Source organism: Epinephelus fuscoguttatus, linkage group LG11, assembly GCF_011397635.1.
Source record: "Epinephelus fuscoguttatus linkage group LG11, E.fuscoguttatus.final_Chr_v1".
Taxonomy (NCBI): domain Eukaryota; kingdom Metazoa; phylum Chordata; class Actinopteri; order Perciformes; family Serranidae; genus Epinephelus; species Epinephelus fuscoguttatus.
Window position 1 is genome coordinate 44328814 of NC_064762.1, and position 17921 is coordinate 44346734.

A 17921-nucleotide genomic window follows, 5' to 3' on the forward strand; every position below is an offset into this window, starting at 1 on the left:
GTTGAAGAATTGGATGCCATCCCACAGCAGTGTGTGACCAGGCTGGTGACCAGCATGAGGAGGAAGTGCCAGGCTGTTGTGGCTATGTATGGTTCTTGCACAGGCTACTAAGGCTGCTGTTTGTTAAATGAATGAATTGTTAAATTGCCTGTATGTCTTGTTTCTTCAGACTTCAATCATCCAATCCACCAAACAACACCAAACAAGAGTCAACAGCAAAAAAAAAAGCTGTTTGGCATTGGCACGGAAGATTTGGGAAAGATTTTCATGGGCGCAACCCACATACTCAGCTCTGCTGCTCATCCCACAAATGCATGTTCCTTACAAATGTGACACCATTTAAAAGGGAAACAAACAGGCTTTCCAACCGTATAAGATTTATTGCCAAGAATCATTGTTACAACAAAGAAGTATCAACCAAACACAAATTTTCTTACTTTTTGTGCTTAGTGTAATTTGAGGACACTGTGTCCCAGAATGCCTGTGATAAGTTGGGAGTGAGAATGTGTAGCAGCTTCAGTAGATCATAATGGATGTGCTATGCTGTGGGCATGCTGTGGCTGTCGCACCACATCCGAGGCCTGTGTATTTCAGCCATAAGACAGAAATACTGTATTTGTCCAGAAAATAATACATTAAAACTTTGCTTGAATGATTTTTGCTTCCATTGCTAGTAAGAACATACGGTAATACAATGGCCTTTGCAGATTCAACACAAATTGCTACAACACATCCAAACACTACGACGACTACCACAGTTTCACTAACAACTGCAGTAACCAGTAGGTTTATAGAAATAAGGGGTTGGGTACATTTGTCAGTAATTTGGCTTCATTTACAGGATTTCACTTTCACATGTTTTGTTTTTTGTTTTTTCAGATTCAACACCTGTTGCTACAACAGATGTGAACACTACAACAACTGATACGCCAATAACACTTACAACATGTAAGCAAATCAGAATCATTGTTATATTATATTCCCGCCCTATGTCCTAGAAATTATGTTTATATACAACTAACCTGAAACAGCAAATAGTAATGCTGAACAAATTCTGTTTTCTGTTAACATATTGAGAAAATTTTATAATTAACATACCCGGCAAATCATAAAAAGGTTAACAGCAAACAAATAAAATTGTTTTCCACATAATAGGCAATATTGTCTTACAGTATCCACTCAACTTGACTACAGCATTAGGTCGTTATTACCTTTTTCATTAACATTTAACCGGTATCATTTATAAACACTACATTTATGTATCGCATAGGCTTCAAAAGGTAGGTGAAGCCTATGCAATACATAAATATAGTGTTTCCTTAGCTGAAAGAAATGTTGTCTCTGAATATAATCCAAGCAGAGATTATGTTGCCACAACAACTCATTAAAAAGCAAAATGTAATTTATAGGAGACAGGGTTTTATATTCCCTTGTTTTATTTTAAATGTTTATTGTTTTAATTATAGTTATGTACAATATGTTTATCATAAAAATTGAATAAAAATTTCAGATACAACAGCAGTTGTCACAACAGGTGTGAACACAACAACAGTTCCCTCAGCACCAACAACTGTAACCTGTAAGTGCCTAAAACCAATTGTTAGGGTATAGTATTTTGATATGGGTTTGAATAATTGTGTTTCTTTACTGTCAGCAATAAAATTATAGCACATCTGAACACCACAACACTTTTTGTTACAAAGCCCTTCCTTATTATGCAATGCAGTGCTTAAGTTTTAATAATGTCAATATAATGAGATGTTGTCCTCTAAATATGTAGTGATACTTAAAGTGACTAATTTTGTTGAACAGCTTTGGGGTTTGTAGTGTCAGCAATAACTGTGATTGCAAAATTGTCCTTGCAGATTCAACACCTGTTGCCACAACACATCTGAACACCACAACACCCTTAACTTCACCAACAACTACAGTTATGAGTGATAGTTTTCAGATTCAACACCCGTTGCTACACCAACAACAGCTACAACAACAGTAACTGTAACAACTCAGTTGTTTGGAAAAAAAATCAATAATTTAGGCACAATGTGTTAAATTTAGTAATACCTTAAAGTTAATGACTTGGGCTCAAATAATTATTAAACAGTTTCTGCAGACTCAACACCCCCTGCTATAACAAATCAGGCATTGTCAAAGCTTGTTAATATTTAATATTCATTTGAAATTATCATTTTTCCTAACTTGAAAGATTTTTGCTCTTCAGCAAACAATTGTATTTATTGTTTTTCCAGATTCAACAACAATTGCTACAACAGTTGCCACAACACCAATGACAACTTCAACAAGTAAGTGCCTAAAAATAATAGTCACAACATAAAAATGTGCTGAGAATTACAGTAATGAATCTGGGCTTGAATGATTTAGTTTTTTTCACAAATATATACATGATCAGAATATTATTGATCCTGACTGAACATCTCTTTTCACAACACATCTTAATGCTGCAACACTCAAACTACACCAAGAAGAGTTACAGTGGCCTCCTTGCTAATAACATGGTAGTTATACCATGGTACACAGTAAATGGTATTTGGTATTCACACTTAACATACTTGCAGTGCAGTAAATGTGTAGTAAGTAAGGGATAATGTATAATGAGCCGGTGAATACTGGGAATACAGTCAGGGGAATTCCCCTGAAGGGAGTTGTTTTCCCAGTATTCACCGGCTCATTATACATTATCCCGCTTATTACACGGCTAATTATCAGTTAAATAAATAATTTGAGACAGAATATTGATTAATTATATAATTTTTACTGATTTAGAAATTATATCGGGAGGAGAGACAAAAAAAACTGCCGGCAACGGCTGAATCTGTGCTACAATAGCTACAGGGAATCAAGAGAAAATGAAAAGCAGTGTCCCTAGCAATGCTGGGCTACATAGCAACGGTCATTACACAGTAATATCAGACCTCTGAATGCCGTGACTGCCCAATCAGAATACAGCATTTAATAGAGTTGTGTAATAAAAGCAAGTCATCTGGGCTGGTCTTTATGAAACCAGCGTCTCCACTAACAGCTATTACTAGCTGATGGTATTCAGGAAGAAAGCACTCATATAACTCTTCCCTGGTTGACATTTGTTAAAAAACTTTGTGGGATTAACTTTAACTTTTTAAATCTTCCAGTTCATAATACATGATTATACAATTGTCTTTATCAGATTCAACAACAGTTGCTACAACACATATGAACACAACAATACCTATAACAAGTAAGCATTGGAAAAATAAGAATTGTTACAGCATTAAAAGGTAAAAACTAATCGACGCTTGGGATATTTATTTTTAATTATATAAATCACCCTCTTAGGGTGGTATCTGTATCATCCTCAAGCTCTGGTCCTCTACTAAAGGCCTGGGAGTTTCAGGGTTCTGCACAGTATCTTAGCTGTTCCTTGGACTGCACACTTATGGACTGAGGCTTCCGATGTTGTCCTGGAATCTGCTGGAGCCACTCTCCCAGTTGCAGGGTCACTGCCCGAGTGCTCCTACTACCATGGGGACCATGTCAGCTTTGACATTCCATATCTGTTCCAGCTGTTCTTTCGACCCTTGATACTTCTGCACTTTTTGTGTTGCTTCTTTGTGATGTTGCTTTCGGCTGGTATCACCACATCTACCACCACTGCCCTCTTCTGGTGTTTCACAACCACCACTATGTCCGGTTGGTTAGCCAGCAGCTGTTTGTCAGTCTGGAAGCTGAAATCCCACAGAATCTTAGCCCTGTTGTTCTCAACCACCTCGGTTGCATGTCCCATTGGAATTTGGGTAGTTTGAGTCCATACTGGGGACAGATGTTCCTGTACACTGTCCCAGCCACTTGGTTGTGCCTCTCCATGTATGCTGATCCTGCTTGCATGTTACACCCTGCCACTATCAATCAGTTCAATCAATTTTATTTATAAAGCCCAATATCACAAATCACAATTTGCCTCACAGGGCTTTACAGCATGCGACATTCCTGTCCTTAGGACCCTCGCAGCGGATAAGGAAAAACTCCCCTCAAAAAAACCTTTAACGGGAAAAAAAACAACTATGTGCTGGACCGTCTCAGGTCCATCTTTGCACAGCCTGCACCTTGGGTCTGATCTGCTGTGGTAGACCCTGGCCTCTATGGCCCTTGTGCTTATGGTCTGTTCTTGTGCTGCGATGATTAGTGGCTCTGTACTGTCTGTCAGTCCAGCATTGTCCACCCACTGGTAGGTCTTCTTGATATCAGTCATTTCCTCTTTCTGACTGTGGTATGCACCATGTAGGAGCTACACCTCTTCGCTGTCATCAGGTTTCTGTTATCTGAGGCATTCACTTAGAAGCTCATCCTTTGGGGCCATCTTCTTGATGTATTCCTGGATTTTGGATGTGTCATCCTGGATCGTGGCTCTGATGCTCACTAGTCCTCAGCCTCCCTCTTTCCACTTAGTGTATAGTTATATATAGCCGCGGGGTGCTGGACTTGGGGTGGAACCCTCTATGCATGGTGAGGCGCTTTCTTGACTTGATATCTGTGGCTTCTATCTCCTCCCTTGGACAGTTTATGATCCTGGCAGCGCCTACATGTTGATGGCTCAGACATTGTTCTGACCATTCAGCTGACTTCTCAGGACTTGCCTTTCTCTCTGGAGGTATTTGGTTGTGGTCGACTTTCTTGCAGCCTCCTTATGATTTCCATTAGCCTGCAGGATCCCAAGGTTGCAGCTGTCCTGGATATCTCATATATGTTGTCCTCTGGTAGGTCAACTCCTTCAGTACTGATCATCCTGCCTCTCTTTGATACATCCGATCCGATACTTAGGTATTTAGAAATATGTGTTGAGATTTGTCATTTATTTTAACTTAAAGGATTTCAGTTTTTTACTGACAATGTGTTCTTTTCTGTTGCTACAGCAGCTGCAACACCAGTAACAACTGCAACCTCTACCCCAGCTCCAACCACAGCTCTCACAACAGCAAGAAGCACCAAGGCTACTACCACTACTATGATGGCATCCACCAAAGCCACTACCAGGGTTACTACTACTATTTCCCCCACCACTACCCCCACAACTGCTACTGGTAGCAGTGCCCCTTCAACAACCAGGGCTTCCACTTCTGCACCTACAATAACAACCATGCCTCCTACTACAGCTGTTACAGGTATGGTTTCATTGACAAGAGTGGGATAAAGAGGCACTACAGACTGCTTTATGATCACTAACGGTATATTTATTTGTTACCTTAAAGGGATAGTGCACCCAAAAATGAAAATTCAGCCATTATCTACTCACCCATATGCCGAGGAGCCTCCGGTGAAGTTTTAGAGTCCTCACATCGCTTCCAAGGGGAGATCCAAGGGGAGAGGGGGTAGTAGCACAACTCCACCTAATGGAGGCTTATGGCGCCCCAGATTCAAACGTCTAAAAACACATAATGTATCACATTACACATAAAATATCTCCATACTGCTCGTCCATAGTGATCTAAGTGTCCTGAATCCCCGACATAAAAAGTTGTTGGGAAAAACATCATCTGAACTCTGTTTTTAGCCTCATTGTAGCCTGTAGCTCTAACTGCCTCTCTGTACACCGCGCTCATGTGTGCACTTGCAGAAGACCCTGAGACATGGGTACCGCGTTCACAATGAGACTAAAACCAGAGTTCATTTCCTGAGAGGAACCGCCCACTGGGGAGCACCCTCGAGAATTCCGTAGCTTCAAGGGCTTTTTATGCCTCTGTGCCATTGATAGTCGTGGCCAGAGGCATTATGTTTTGGGGTTATCTATCTGTCCTGTTCTCATGAACATATTTGACAAGTATCCACTTGGACTTAACGATGAAGTGATTAAATTTTAGTGGTCAAAGGTCAAGGTTGCTGTGACCTCATGTCCACTTAATTTTCATGAATGCAACATCTCAAGAGGGCCTTGTGGGAATTTCCTCAAATTTGGCACAAATGTCCAGGTGGACTCAACGATGAACTGATTGGATTTTGGTGGTAAGAGATCAAGATCACTGTGACTTTAGGATAAAAGGATAAGGTGATGAAATTTTATATCCAAAAAGCCAAAGGTCTTGTTCACTGTGACATCACAGAATTTGGAAAAAGCACTTGGTACTGGCCATTGATCAACATAATAACTCAAAAACAGAAGTGGAGACATTTGGTCAGACACTGGATTGGTGACACTAATCCTGGGTGCCTACCTTGAAACTGTGCTGACTGTATAGATCTTCTGTGCTGTTGGGGAGAAGATGTGGGAGAAGCATCAAATATAGTCTAGAATATGCAGTTTCTATACAGCAACATTTGTAGCATTGTCAACTGTCATGGCTACATTTAAGTCTGGACAGACATGGATATAAACTGTAAGTGCAACTTGACTGGTTTACAGAGGCATACAACCGGCAGTAATTCTAGCTTTCTGTGTGCATTTGCACTGCCAATACAAATAAACCTGGATACGAATAAACCCCAACGAGCAGAGCCCGGTGAATCACAATCGGACCAATCAGATCAGTCTATCTTACAGAGGCAGGCTCTGGGCAGGCGTAACATGATGAGGACAGTGCTGCACCATAGGAGTCGAAAAGTAAACAGCCAAGATGGCAGCTGCTGAAGGAGCGCGTCCATTCAACTTACCCTTGAAAGAAACGCTAAGCCAACTACACTCATCTTTTTCCTTGAGAGAGGAACAGAAGACTGCCCTAGAAGCCGCTTCCAGGAAGGAAGTTTTTGCCATTTTGCCAATGGGATACGGCAAAAACATAATATATCAGTTAGCCCCACTGGTCAGCAAACAAATGGGGCTTAGTGCAATGAATACGTCACCTTGTTTTTTGCTCTGATTGGCTATCGTGCTATCCAACTGCGTGCGGCGGCATTTAATATGCCTCAGTTAGTGCTGCCCCTTGGGCAGAGATGGGCAAAAATACATCATACATACATACAAAATTCAAAATACTCCTCAAATAAATGTATCAAAATAAAATACAAAATACTGGTGCCAGAAAATGTATCAAAATAAAATACATGTATTTTGTTTTTTCAAATACAGAAAATACTTTTTTCTTTTTCTTTTTAGCAGCAACCCGCAGCTCTATAGGTCACTCTGTTGGTGGGTCGGTTGGTCGGTTGGTCCACAAAGCTTTTCGTGAATAACTCAAAAAGTCCTTGACCAAAATTGCTCAAAATTTGCATACTGCAACTAGAGACCATGAGTAACCATACCAGAAAGAATGCCCACGATTCGTCCATAGGTGGCGCTATACTAACTGATTCAAATCTTTTTGTGAATAACTCAAAAAGTCCTTGACCAAAAATGCTCAAAATTTACATGCTGCAATGAGAGACCATAAATAACTATGCCAGAAAGAACAACCATGATTCATCCATTAATGGCGTGGTAGTAGCAAATTTGGTTGCAGCTATTTGCACTTGTTTTCTCACAATTTGGTATAGCAGAGTATTCAGGTTTGAAACAGAAACACGGGCTATGCACTAGCCAACACAGCATGCTAGCGTTATTAGCATGTTAGCATTGATCGCTAGCTTTGCCAAACACTGGCTATGCTCTAACCTAGACAGTTAGCATAAGCATCGCTAGCTTGATAATACAACTATCATCACCATGTTTATTGTTACACAATAAGCTATGTAGCCAGACCCAGACATAAATCATACATCAAGCCAGCTGACATCTGTCACACTGTGAGCAGCACCTGCAGCATGCCTGGCAAGTCTAGTCTAGCTGTACTGTGAACAGTCTCGCCAAACTGCAGCAAGATACTGTAGCTAGTGAACTTGTTTGCTGTCTAACCAGGAGCATTTGGAGCCCTGTGTTCAACTTTTTTCAAATGAAAGAGAGAAATAAAAGCTAGGGACATGTAGGCTACCCTAAAATATTTTTTTACTGATTCAGATTTAGATTCAGACAACTTTATTGATCCCACATGCGGCAATTCATTTGTAGCATACTCATCCCAAGCATCAACCACAACAACATACAATTTCCTATGTTATGCACAGTCCAGTAAAACAGACCACTAGATCATTGAAGGGCACATTAAATGGCCCAAGATTAAAAAATATATCAAAATGTAAAAAATATTGTTACATCCATTATTATAAGAATGTGTTGCCTGTTATTTTTGCTTTTTGATTCGTGGAGAAAGTATTTTGAGTATTTTAAATACAAAATTACTCCACTCAAAAGTATTTTGTTACAAATTACATTTGCTTTTTATCGGTCTTGTCAAATACAAATTACAAAATACTCAAATATAATTGAAAAATGTGTATTAAATACAAGTAATAGAAATACTGCCTATCCATGCTCTTGGGTAGGAAGGGTGGAGGGGATAGGTGAGGGCCAGACTCAAAGGCCTCTAGTTTCCCGGCGTGGCACAGGGTGGCGAACCCCACGCAGAGCTAGTTTTGAGCAGTGCAACCCAAGGCGCACTCAGTTTGGTAGTTTGACAGACTGAGGTGCACTGAGATGGGTGTGGCGGCGCAGCAGGGAGAGGTGTCGACAGATCCAGCTTGGAGCAGTGACAGTTTCGTGCCAAAAGGCTTCGCCAAAGGTGCGCTAAAAGCTCGCCAGCTGAAACCAGGTCTACTGTCAGCGCAGGCGGAGCGCAGATGATGTAAGTGGAAGTTTGGCTGACTGGCGGACAGTGCGCACACATCACCAAAACCTCACAAGCAGGTTTCCAGGATGTCAGGTACATTAACAATGCAATAAATACCCACACAAACCACTATTCAATGCAACTATCTGCAATCAGCACAAATTGTATCTCTATATCGACTGTCCTGTCACATCTGATGTCAGATCAAAGTTTGGCACATTTGGCAATGGAAACCCAACCTGATTTGATTAACACAGCTGCAAACTAATGATTTCACATCCTTCTCAGCCAACCACAAACAGCCACAGCATCAGACAGGGAGAAGAAGAAAGAAAAGAAACAGAGTTAGACTGCGAGAGAGAAAGAGAGAGCTCGTGGAGGTGTGCTCGCAGTTCCGTATATTCGGACACTGCAAGCTTGGACCTCCTGGACCAAAACATAATTTTCCTCCTGGGAGAAGTTTGGCCGTCTGACACTGCTGCTCTCTTCTGCCATGGCGAATTGAGTAAACTCTCATTACACCTTCACGTGGCGCATTTAAGGGCGAGGAGAGGGGCTCATTTGATTGGTGTGGTGTGAATTGGCTGTGTGTTAAACCCGCTCAACGCCTTCTCTCCTCCCTCTTTCTGACTTGCGCAGGTAGGAGGGACGGAGGTGGGAAAGAGTAGTAGCTGCGCCAGCGCGCATGGTGTGCCAAAGCGCAGGTTCCAAAAGATGGCCAAAATCTTTCGAGATTTGAGTCTGGATTTCAAGGCTAAATACGAATGTTAAAGTGATGTAAGCCAGCCTGCAGTTGGTATAACAAGGTCACTTTCTTTTTAACAAGTCTAATTTGCATTGTATTTCCCTTGCCACATATACGCTCAGTAAAACCTTGACTTCACTGTTGGAACAGTCTGTGTTTTGTGTTGTCTGTAGCTTACATAGCTAACAGTTTATTTATTTATTTATTTATTTTTTAAAAAGGTGGGGTTTGATCAATCAATTTACACCTAAGTCACTCAAGGTTCCTCTTGTACTGGGAGAGTTCCTACTCTGACATAGGTGCTAAAAAGTCCTTGAAAACTCTCGTTCCAACTTATTGCAGTGCAGGCACAATAAAAACCAGGCCTCTTAAAAAGTTTCTCTGGTTCAAAAATGCTAAAGTAAAAACATTATTAACATTATGCTGTAATGCAGGTGGTGTCAAACTAATTTTAGTCTGGGGACCACATACAGCACTGAACCTGTGAAATCTGCTTGACCTTCAGGATGGATGCAGTGTGAAATGTCCTTAATTCACATATTTTAGTTATTGTCTTTTTTTTTAAGTTTCAGATTTTCAATGTAGAAGTGTGGGAGTTTTACTTTGAAATATCTCTAAATACTGATGCAGTAAAAATACTTGAGTTTTGTGTCTGTATGTCAGACATGTCCTCAACATCAGGAATAATCTTTTTAATTTTTGTTTCCAGCAACCCAAAAAGAATAAAGACATTTCCCTCACAAGTTAGTGGTATTTACTTTTCACAGTTCTTCTGACTATAATCCAATTAATTGTATTTCTATAATATTGTATGTATTTTATAGCACCTTATTTTGAAAACCCAACATTGGCACACATCCTTCCGCTAACTTTACTAAGTCTGTCATTAGCTCCCCCCAACAGCTCAATCTGGGCTGTTTGAAGGCATTATTCACTGTAGCTCATATTAATTTCAGTATATGGATGCACTAAAGTTGTAGCCTTAGCTAGGGTTGTCTCCCGTCCCTTAAAATATGGAATTTAATTTTAAGATTAAATAGTGTGTCCCGTTTTGAATCAATACGGGACGGGGTTAGTCCTGTATATCTGAGTTGTCTTGAATGCATCATCATCCCGCCCGTGTTCCGTGAAGACCCGCCCTTCTCTGCCCCTGATTTGCCAATATGATATGATAAACAATGGCTGAGGCCACACCCCCTCATCGAAAAACGAAAGCGGATGCAGAGGTGTCGGGCTAGACTACTATTATGAGTTGTCCGACAATGCCACCTGGGGTTTAAAGAGTCTAGGGACTCTAGAGGATTAAAGTACGCACCTTTTTTTTTTTTTTTTTTTTTTTTTTTTTAATAAAGCCAGGTTCTCAAGGGAGAGCAGTATATGGTTCACCAAGGATAAAGACAGCATCAGGCAGACAATAATTTATTTTACAAATGCACGAATAAAAGCCGCAAATTGTCCGTTAAAAAAAACAAGGGACTAAATATACTTTTTTAGCAGGTCTGGCACTAAAATGCAAAATAAAAACAGTTAAAACATAGTCAGTAAAACACAATAAAATAGCCTTAGGCTACACCATAAAAGCTAAACAGAGCACCCAGAATGATAAAAAAAAAAAAAAATGTAATAAAATGTATTATTACAAGTCACTCAATGGGTGGGTCAGAATACCGCATAGTCCAATGTCCCTAGGACGGCCACAGAGTCCAAATGGTATCGTTTGCTACCAATCCATCCTCTGACTGCTACCCGGCCGTCAAGCCCACGGTCCAACCGGTTGTCACCCGCCGCTGCGACTGTCTCGCGTCACTGCTCCCGAGCGTGGCTTCGTAATCCTACCGGTAGAAGAGACTGGGCAGTGCACGGCTCACAAAACACAGGCATACATCACAGTTACTACTGCTACTGCCACTGCACTTATCTATAGTGCAGGAAGTCACCGCTAGCTCGGTATTAGCTTTTAGCACAACTGTTGTATCAGAGAACTGCGTTACTCACACGTCCGGGCTGAGGCTCCAGCCCCTGCCCGACAACCGCAGTATCTGGCCGTAGATACAACAGTAGGTCTACTCGTTCCCAGCCCACTCTCCCGACCTGACGACACACCCTGTTGTCCCGCTGCCGCCGCTGCCGTAGCCGTGTCGTCTCATGTCTCTTTTGTGCCCCGGTTTGGCGTCCTCTCCACCTTACAAGCAGCTCCGCTCAGCTTCCGGCTCATGCATTGGTTAACTTGGCGCCCACCCTCAGCTGCAGATTCGCTGCCACCTGCTGTCCATCGTTCTTTTCAATCAAGCAATTACCTTATTAAGTCCACTGAGGTGTGCACTACGACAGGAAAGACACTACATAAAAAGCTACAGTCCAACTCAGTTTAACATACCCAAAATCATATGAAAAGTAATGCATGGTGGCACAAGGAGCACCACTATCTTGAGATTATTTTTTAAAAAAAAGATTATTCCTTTGTAGAAGTCCATCTTTTCTCCTGCACTATGTTTTATTTTTCAAATTGATGTTTTACATGTCAAAACAGTTGTTTAATTTACAGTTAATAAGTTATGAGAGTATGACATCTATGGTACTTGAATTAAATAGAGATGAAACAGTGTAATGTGTGTCTCTTACATTATTGTTATATCTGCCTTTCTACTAAAGTTTTGTGCTTACATATTTTATTTAGAGTCCTTTTTTAAGTCTTTCTCACCGCTGCCACACCACAGGGCCTGTCGGAGTCATTGGCCCGAGGAGTGCTGCGGGGGCCATCCTTTATTTTGCTTTATAGAAGGTGGCAACCCTAGCCGTAGCTGATGTGACCATGGAGATTAGACTGACTGCTGGCTTGACCCCACTTCATTCTGCTACTTTACTAACTGTTTTGACAGCTGTCAGCAGCAGAATTATAGTAGACTTCTAATGAAATGGAATAATTGTTTGAGATATGAAACACAACGAAAAATTGAAAGACATACATACAATGGGGCGGCACGGTGGTGTGGTGGTTAGCACTCTCGCCTCACAGCAAGAGGGTTGCCGGTTCGATCCCGGGCATGGAGGCCCTTCTGTGCGGAGTTTGCATGTTCTCCCCGTGTCAGCGTGGGTTCTCTCTGGGCACTCCGGCTTCCTCCCACAGTCCAAAGACATGCAGACTGGGGACTAGGTTAATTGATAACTCTAAATTTTCCGTAGGTGTGAATGTGAGCGTGAATGGTTGTCTGTCTCTATGTGTCAGTCTGGCGACCTGTCCAGGGTGTACCCTGCCTCTCGCCCGATGTCAGCTGGGATAGGCTCCAGCCCCCCCGTGACCCTCAAGAGGATGAAGCAGTTAGAAGATGAATGAATGAATGAATACATACAATGAAATACAATGTAAGCAATGTATTTCATAGTTTGCTACTATAACTGTGAGCACACCTCTTGACTCACTGTCTCAGCTGTGATGCGCACCTCCAAGCCGGCACTGAGAGTCTCGTAACAATGAGACTGCCCTCATTTCCCATCATGCCTGTCTAGTACTGATCTAGTGTTTATTTTGTAGTTTTAAGTTTTCTGTTAGGCCTATATGCTCCAGAATGCAAATTTGACTTTGTATTAATACAAAATGAACTTCATGGCTTGCTGTTTTTTAGTCCCCTTCCCAAACAGTATGAAAAAAGTATGGTGGTCATTTGACATCTGTTAAAATATACCAGATAGTACTCAGTTAATAGAGATAGGAGATACTGTATATATTATGGACTGCCATGCTAGTTTTCCACACACTAACTGACTGCTGATATGAGACTTGATACATGAATGAGAAACGGTAGAGTGACATAGCTGCCATACTTGCTCTGAATACTGTTTGAATATTGGTCAGCCTACTGAAGTTTTGCCAACCACTTGGCATGTGAAAGCTGTGGTAGCAGACAGTACAGGACCTAGCACATTCAGCGCCCTGGGCAGGCTTATAATATCTATATTATAACTCAGTAAACAAACAATAGTAGTGCTCCACATGACAATGATAGTATATGCACATTTCATTTTCTTCTTTATTTTTTTTCTCATTCAAATCTCTTCACATACTCTCCGCTCCATCATACCCATCAGTGCACTAGCATGCTCTGACAGTGACAATCACTCACTGAGGAGCATTTTAAGGTAATCTGCACAGAGTACTGCAGTGATGACATTTATCTGTAGGCAGACACAGAAATTAGCATCACCCTGGTTAAAAAAAAAGCCAAAAAGCCTATGCGATTTTCCATTGGATTTTGGATTATTGCAAAATATAACCTCTGAGCCAGACAAATGTTTATGTTACTTAAATGTTTTGTTCAGCAAGATAATCCTCACAGATGAACACAGTTTTTATGATTTTTGAAGCATAAATGCATTTGCCAGAAGTAAAGAGGCTATAAAAGAACTATGCCACAGTCACACGACTTGATGTCTCCACCACAGCATGGCTGTAAAGCTGTATTTGTCTTCTTTAAGACATATAAAAGCTTCAAAATTCACAGTGGGGTATTTACTATTCTACGTATTTTATGTTGTAAAACAAGTTGTGAATGTCTCTTAACCTTGTGTTAACCACAGATAAGCTTTGCTCATGTTTTTCATCCCTTTCAAATGAACAGGATTTGATGTGGAAATGTCAGTCGAATTAGACAAGGAATACACAGCAGAATTAAATGATGCAACAAGTGCAACATACAAGGATCTTGAAAGAAGGATTAATGCAGTGGTAAGTATGCTTATAACATCATATCCACATGTAACTTGTATTTTGAGTTCTTCATGTTGCAAAGCAAATAATAATAATCATCTTCTCTGTCCCACAGTTACAGAAGCAGTATGAAGGACTCACAGGGTTTATTGATGTTTCTGTGAGCAGATTCAGGTATGGTAATTCTGCCACTTAAAACATTTGCAGGCAGGAATGTGTACACCTTTTACACCACAACTGTGGCTTCTGTGTTTATCTTACAGAGAAGGAAGCATAATCACAGACTTTGTTGTTGAGACAACTGAAGTTATTGCGGATGAAATGGCTGAAGCAAATGGAAAACTCCGTGAAGCAATGCAGCCCATTGCCACTGTCATTGGCCCAGTTACTGCATCATACAACAGTAAGTTCAAACAATAATAGGTCAAAACCTAGTTCATAGCTGGACCGTGCATTAAAGGAGGACTATTAATTTGAAACAGTAAGTGATAAACTCAGTCATGGACTTATGCCATAACTTTTCATTGACAGAGCTGACCCTGTTGTTACAGTCCAGCACAAAATTTCATGTAGACTTAAGTACATGTTAAAATGAAGAACAGTACACTTGGACATAGCAAAAGGGAGCTGCTTTCTCTGGTGATAAACCCACTGATCAGCTACTTTTTGCTCAGTTTAACACAACCCTCCCCCCCTTCAGCTCCGCCTAGGGATGTACGTCCCCACGTGACTGGTGGAGGCTGTGCAGGCTTCGGCCACTATTGGAGCCAAGTTCCACCTATAGCAACAATTTGAAAAATGTCTGATGGGTGCTGATTACCAAAAGAAGAATTTTGTAATTGTGGTGGCACCTGTTTTGACAGTGTAACATGTAATATTAACTTAAGTTTCCATCATCGTGTTATTTCCACTCTCTCCTCTATGGTGGCACCCGTTCTATGGTTCTGACCAGCTAATAAGGTTTAAATAAATTCAAGGTTTATATCATACTGTTCCTCAAACAAATTGATGAGGTGATCCTCTTTTTCCTCTGTCCAAAACTGTCATTTCAACCGTGACTGACTAGTTAGCTAGTTGGCTTGCAAATTCCACCATGCTTTAGCACTAACGTTACAGTTGTTACAGAAAATAAGCCAAACAAAGTTGTCACTCATCTGAATATAGCAGCATGCTTTCCTACGTTGTGGCAAGAGTGTTTTGATGAAGCACTAAGTTGTCAAGTTTTACTCATGTAGCAGCTGGCTAATTAGCTATCTTGCTTGCTGATTCCACCATGCTATTATGCTACACTGGTTTAAGAGTGGAATACACTGTACACGGCTCTGTCACCTTGTCAGCACCAATTAAGTTTGAAGGAACAATGGCAAATGGGGAAACACTAACACTTACATCATCACATCACAACCATTCATTCATTCATTATTTATAACCACTGGATATTCTTGAGGGTTGCAGGGGGGGCTGAAGCCTATCCCAGCTGACATTGGGCAAAGGCAAGGTACACCCTGGACAGGTCGCCAGACTATCGCAGGGCACATCACAACCAATGACGTAATTTATCAGCCACTCAGCCACTCAGCAATGGACAGATTTTTGTGTTTATAGGGATGGCCTTACATTCGTTGGTCCAGCCAAATATACAGTAAATAATTACTTATTGTTCCACTTGACTAATTTCCAAAGTGATCTCTTTGACTTTGTTCACAGGTACAACTACAATCAGCTTTCCAAGCCTTACTTATACTGGAAACACCATGTCGCTGACGTGTGGGCCTCCTGAAAACATTAATGTAGGACTAATCTCTGGTTCTGTGTGGAAATTTCAAGGGAGGGAAATTAAAGAGAGTGGAAGGCTTGAAGTAACTACTTCTAGCATGAAGTCTGTGCTTACAGTTAAGAATGTCATCCTTGCTGATATTGGTAAGTCAAAGATAGTTGAGTTTGTTAACTAATAAGAAATCAGTAACTATGAAATCAGTATAAATTTGAACAATGTAGTAGTTCCCCAAGTATACACCATATGAGGCATATACATTCCCTGACACTGTGTAGTGAGATCAGATATCATAAATTAGAATTTTATTAATTGTATGTTTCATCAAAATATTGTGAAATAAAATGAATGTTGTCTTTTCCCAACCTGTTCTCATTCCAAAATCGTCAAACACTGACACTTTGTGATTTTGGTGCCAGACACCCACAAAAAAAGGGCATCCTTTTGCAGTGGGCCAGGAGCTGAAATTCAGGAAATTCAGTCTGCAAATCTACACAGCATTTCAGTAAACTAGGAGAAGGGCAATTAGCTTGATCTAACTTACTGATACTAATAGAGAGTTCCTGCAGTTTGGAATTATGGGTTTTAGTTAAATGTGCAGAGTAGGAAATGATTTGACCCCAAAGGCATGCATATAATGATTCCCACAGCAAAGAACAGGAGACAGTCTCTGTCTCATTCTGATTAATAGTGATTAAGTCATCAATTGAGGGCGCAATAAATGTATTGAAATTATAATTCGACAGAAACAAAGTGTTGAACCTCCATAATGCTGAGTATAGGGGTTGTGGAGCTTACTGAATATCTAAAGAAAGAGGGCCATGGTCAGAAATAAAAATAGGATGGTATTTAACAGTCAACACTTTGGAAATTAATTTGGCATCAATGAAAAATAGTCAATCCCAGAAAATCTCATATACATATCTGAGAAAAGAAGGAATATTCTGTAGCATGGGGGTTACAGAATCTCCAGGGATCAATGAAACCGTTCTTAGACATGAAATCATAAATTGATCTTGACATCAATGAGGAGGTCAGATTTTGGGGATTGGAGCGGTCCAGACTGGGATCAATTACACAATTTATGTTCCTTCCAGATATAAGAAAGTTATTATTTAATGATGGTAGACATTCAAACATCTTAGTACAGAAGTGTCAGTCATCGAAATATAAATGAATAAAATTGTACCTGAAACGATTAAATATTGTTATTTTTATGAGATACTTTTAGAGGTTGAGAACTGTACTGATTCACCAATTACGATAGCAACCCCTCTGGCTTTAGAAATGAAATTTGAGTGACATTTTAATCTGGCCTGGTCTTTGATGCGCATATGGGTTCCCTGCAGAAACACTGGGCCAGCTTTAAAACGTTTCAACTGAGCAAATACCCTCAATTTCTTAAAAGGGCTCCCCATACCTATATTCTAGCTAACAAACCTCATGGTGGAGCCACCTTGTGGAATCCCTGATATTAGTGGCCATCTGTTGAGTAGTTGAATATAACAAGGGAATGAAACCTGGGAGTCAAATCCTCAACAGGCATGTTTTTGACTTGTGATACTATTTGAGCTTTGTGGGCTCCTGCAAACTTAACAATGATAAAACAACAAGGCACAAAACAAATCCACTTCAACATCAACATCACATAACTTAGTGTGTGGAAAAAAAGTGTTAGTAGTAATCTATTAACTCAGTTCATCTTTTCTCAGTTCTTTTACTTTTACTAATAAATTCCCTGGCATCTTCTGGTGATTTAAACTGCTTTTGTTTTTTTGACACCATCGTGTAACATGGAGGTGGCCGGGTGTAGCAGGCCGAATCGTATCCCTGGAATCTTATGGAGCTGGCGGCGAATGTCACTGAATGCAGCTTGGGCCCAGGCCGTCTTTGTACTGTGATCAGGGAAGATAGAGATGACCATATCTCCCAACTTCATCTGTTTCTGGGCTCTGGCACATGGCAAAATGTCAACACAGACTATATGATAATGCAGTCGGGCGATTATGGGGTGAGGACACTCACCAGGTTTCCGCTTTGGCTGGAGAGTGCGATGAGCACGTTCCAAGA

At 40.7% G+C, this 17921-nt stretch overlaps 1 protein-coding gene across 27 annotated transcripts in view; it reads left to right on the forward strand.

Annotated features, from left to right (window-relative positions):
• The window catches only part of LOC125897346 (uncharacterized), a 177269-nt gene that overhangs the window by 135107 nt on the left and 24241 nt on the right, over positions 1-17921 (forward strand). For 22 of the 27 annotated variants that reach the window (XM_049590601.1, XM_049590602.1, XM_049590624.1 and 19 more), the window contains 9 exons: positions 708-782; positions 880-948; positions 1511-1579; positions 2250-2303; positions 4908-5156; positions 13989-14095; positions 14193-14251; positions 14341-14480; positions 15785-15997. In XM_049590601.1, the coding sequence (XP_049446558.1) occupies positions 708-782; positions 880-948; positions 1511-1579; positions 2250-2303; positions 4908-5156; positions 13989-14095; positions 14193-14251; positions 14341-14480; positions 15785-15997 (1035 nt within the window). The remainder of the gene's footprint in view (positions 1-707; positions 783-879; positions 949-1510; positions 1580-2249; positions 2304-4907; positions 5157-13988; positions 14096-14192; positions 14252-14340; positions 14481-15784; positions 15998-17921) is intronic. The other 5 variants (XM_049590625.1, XM_049590610.1, XM_049590619.1 and 2 more) reach the window with 3 other exon arrangements.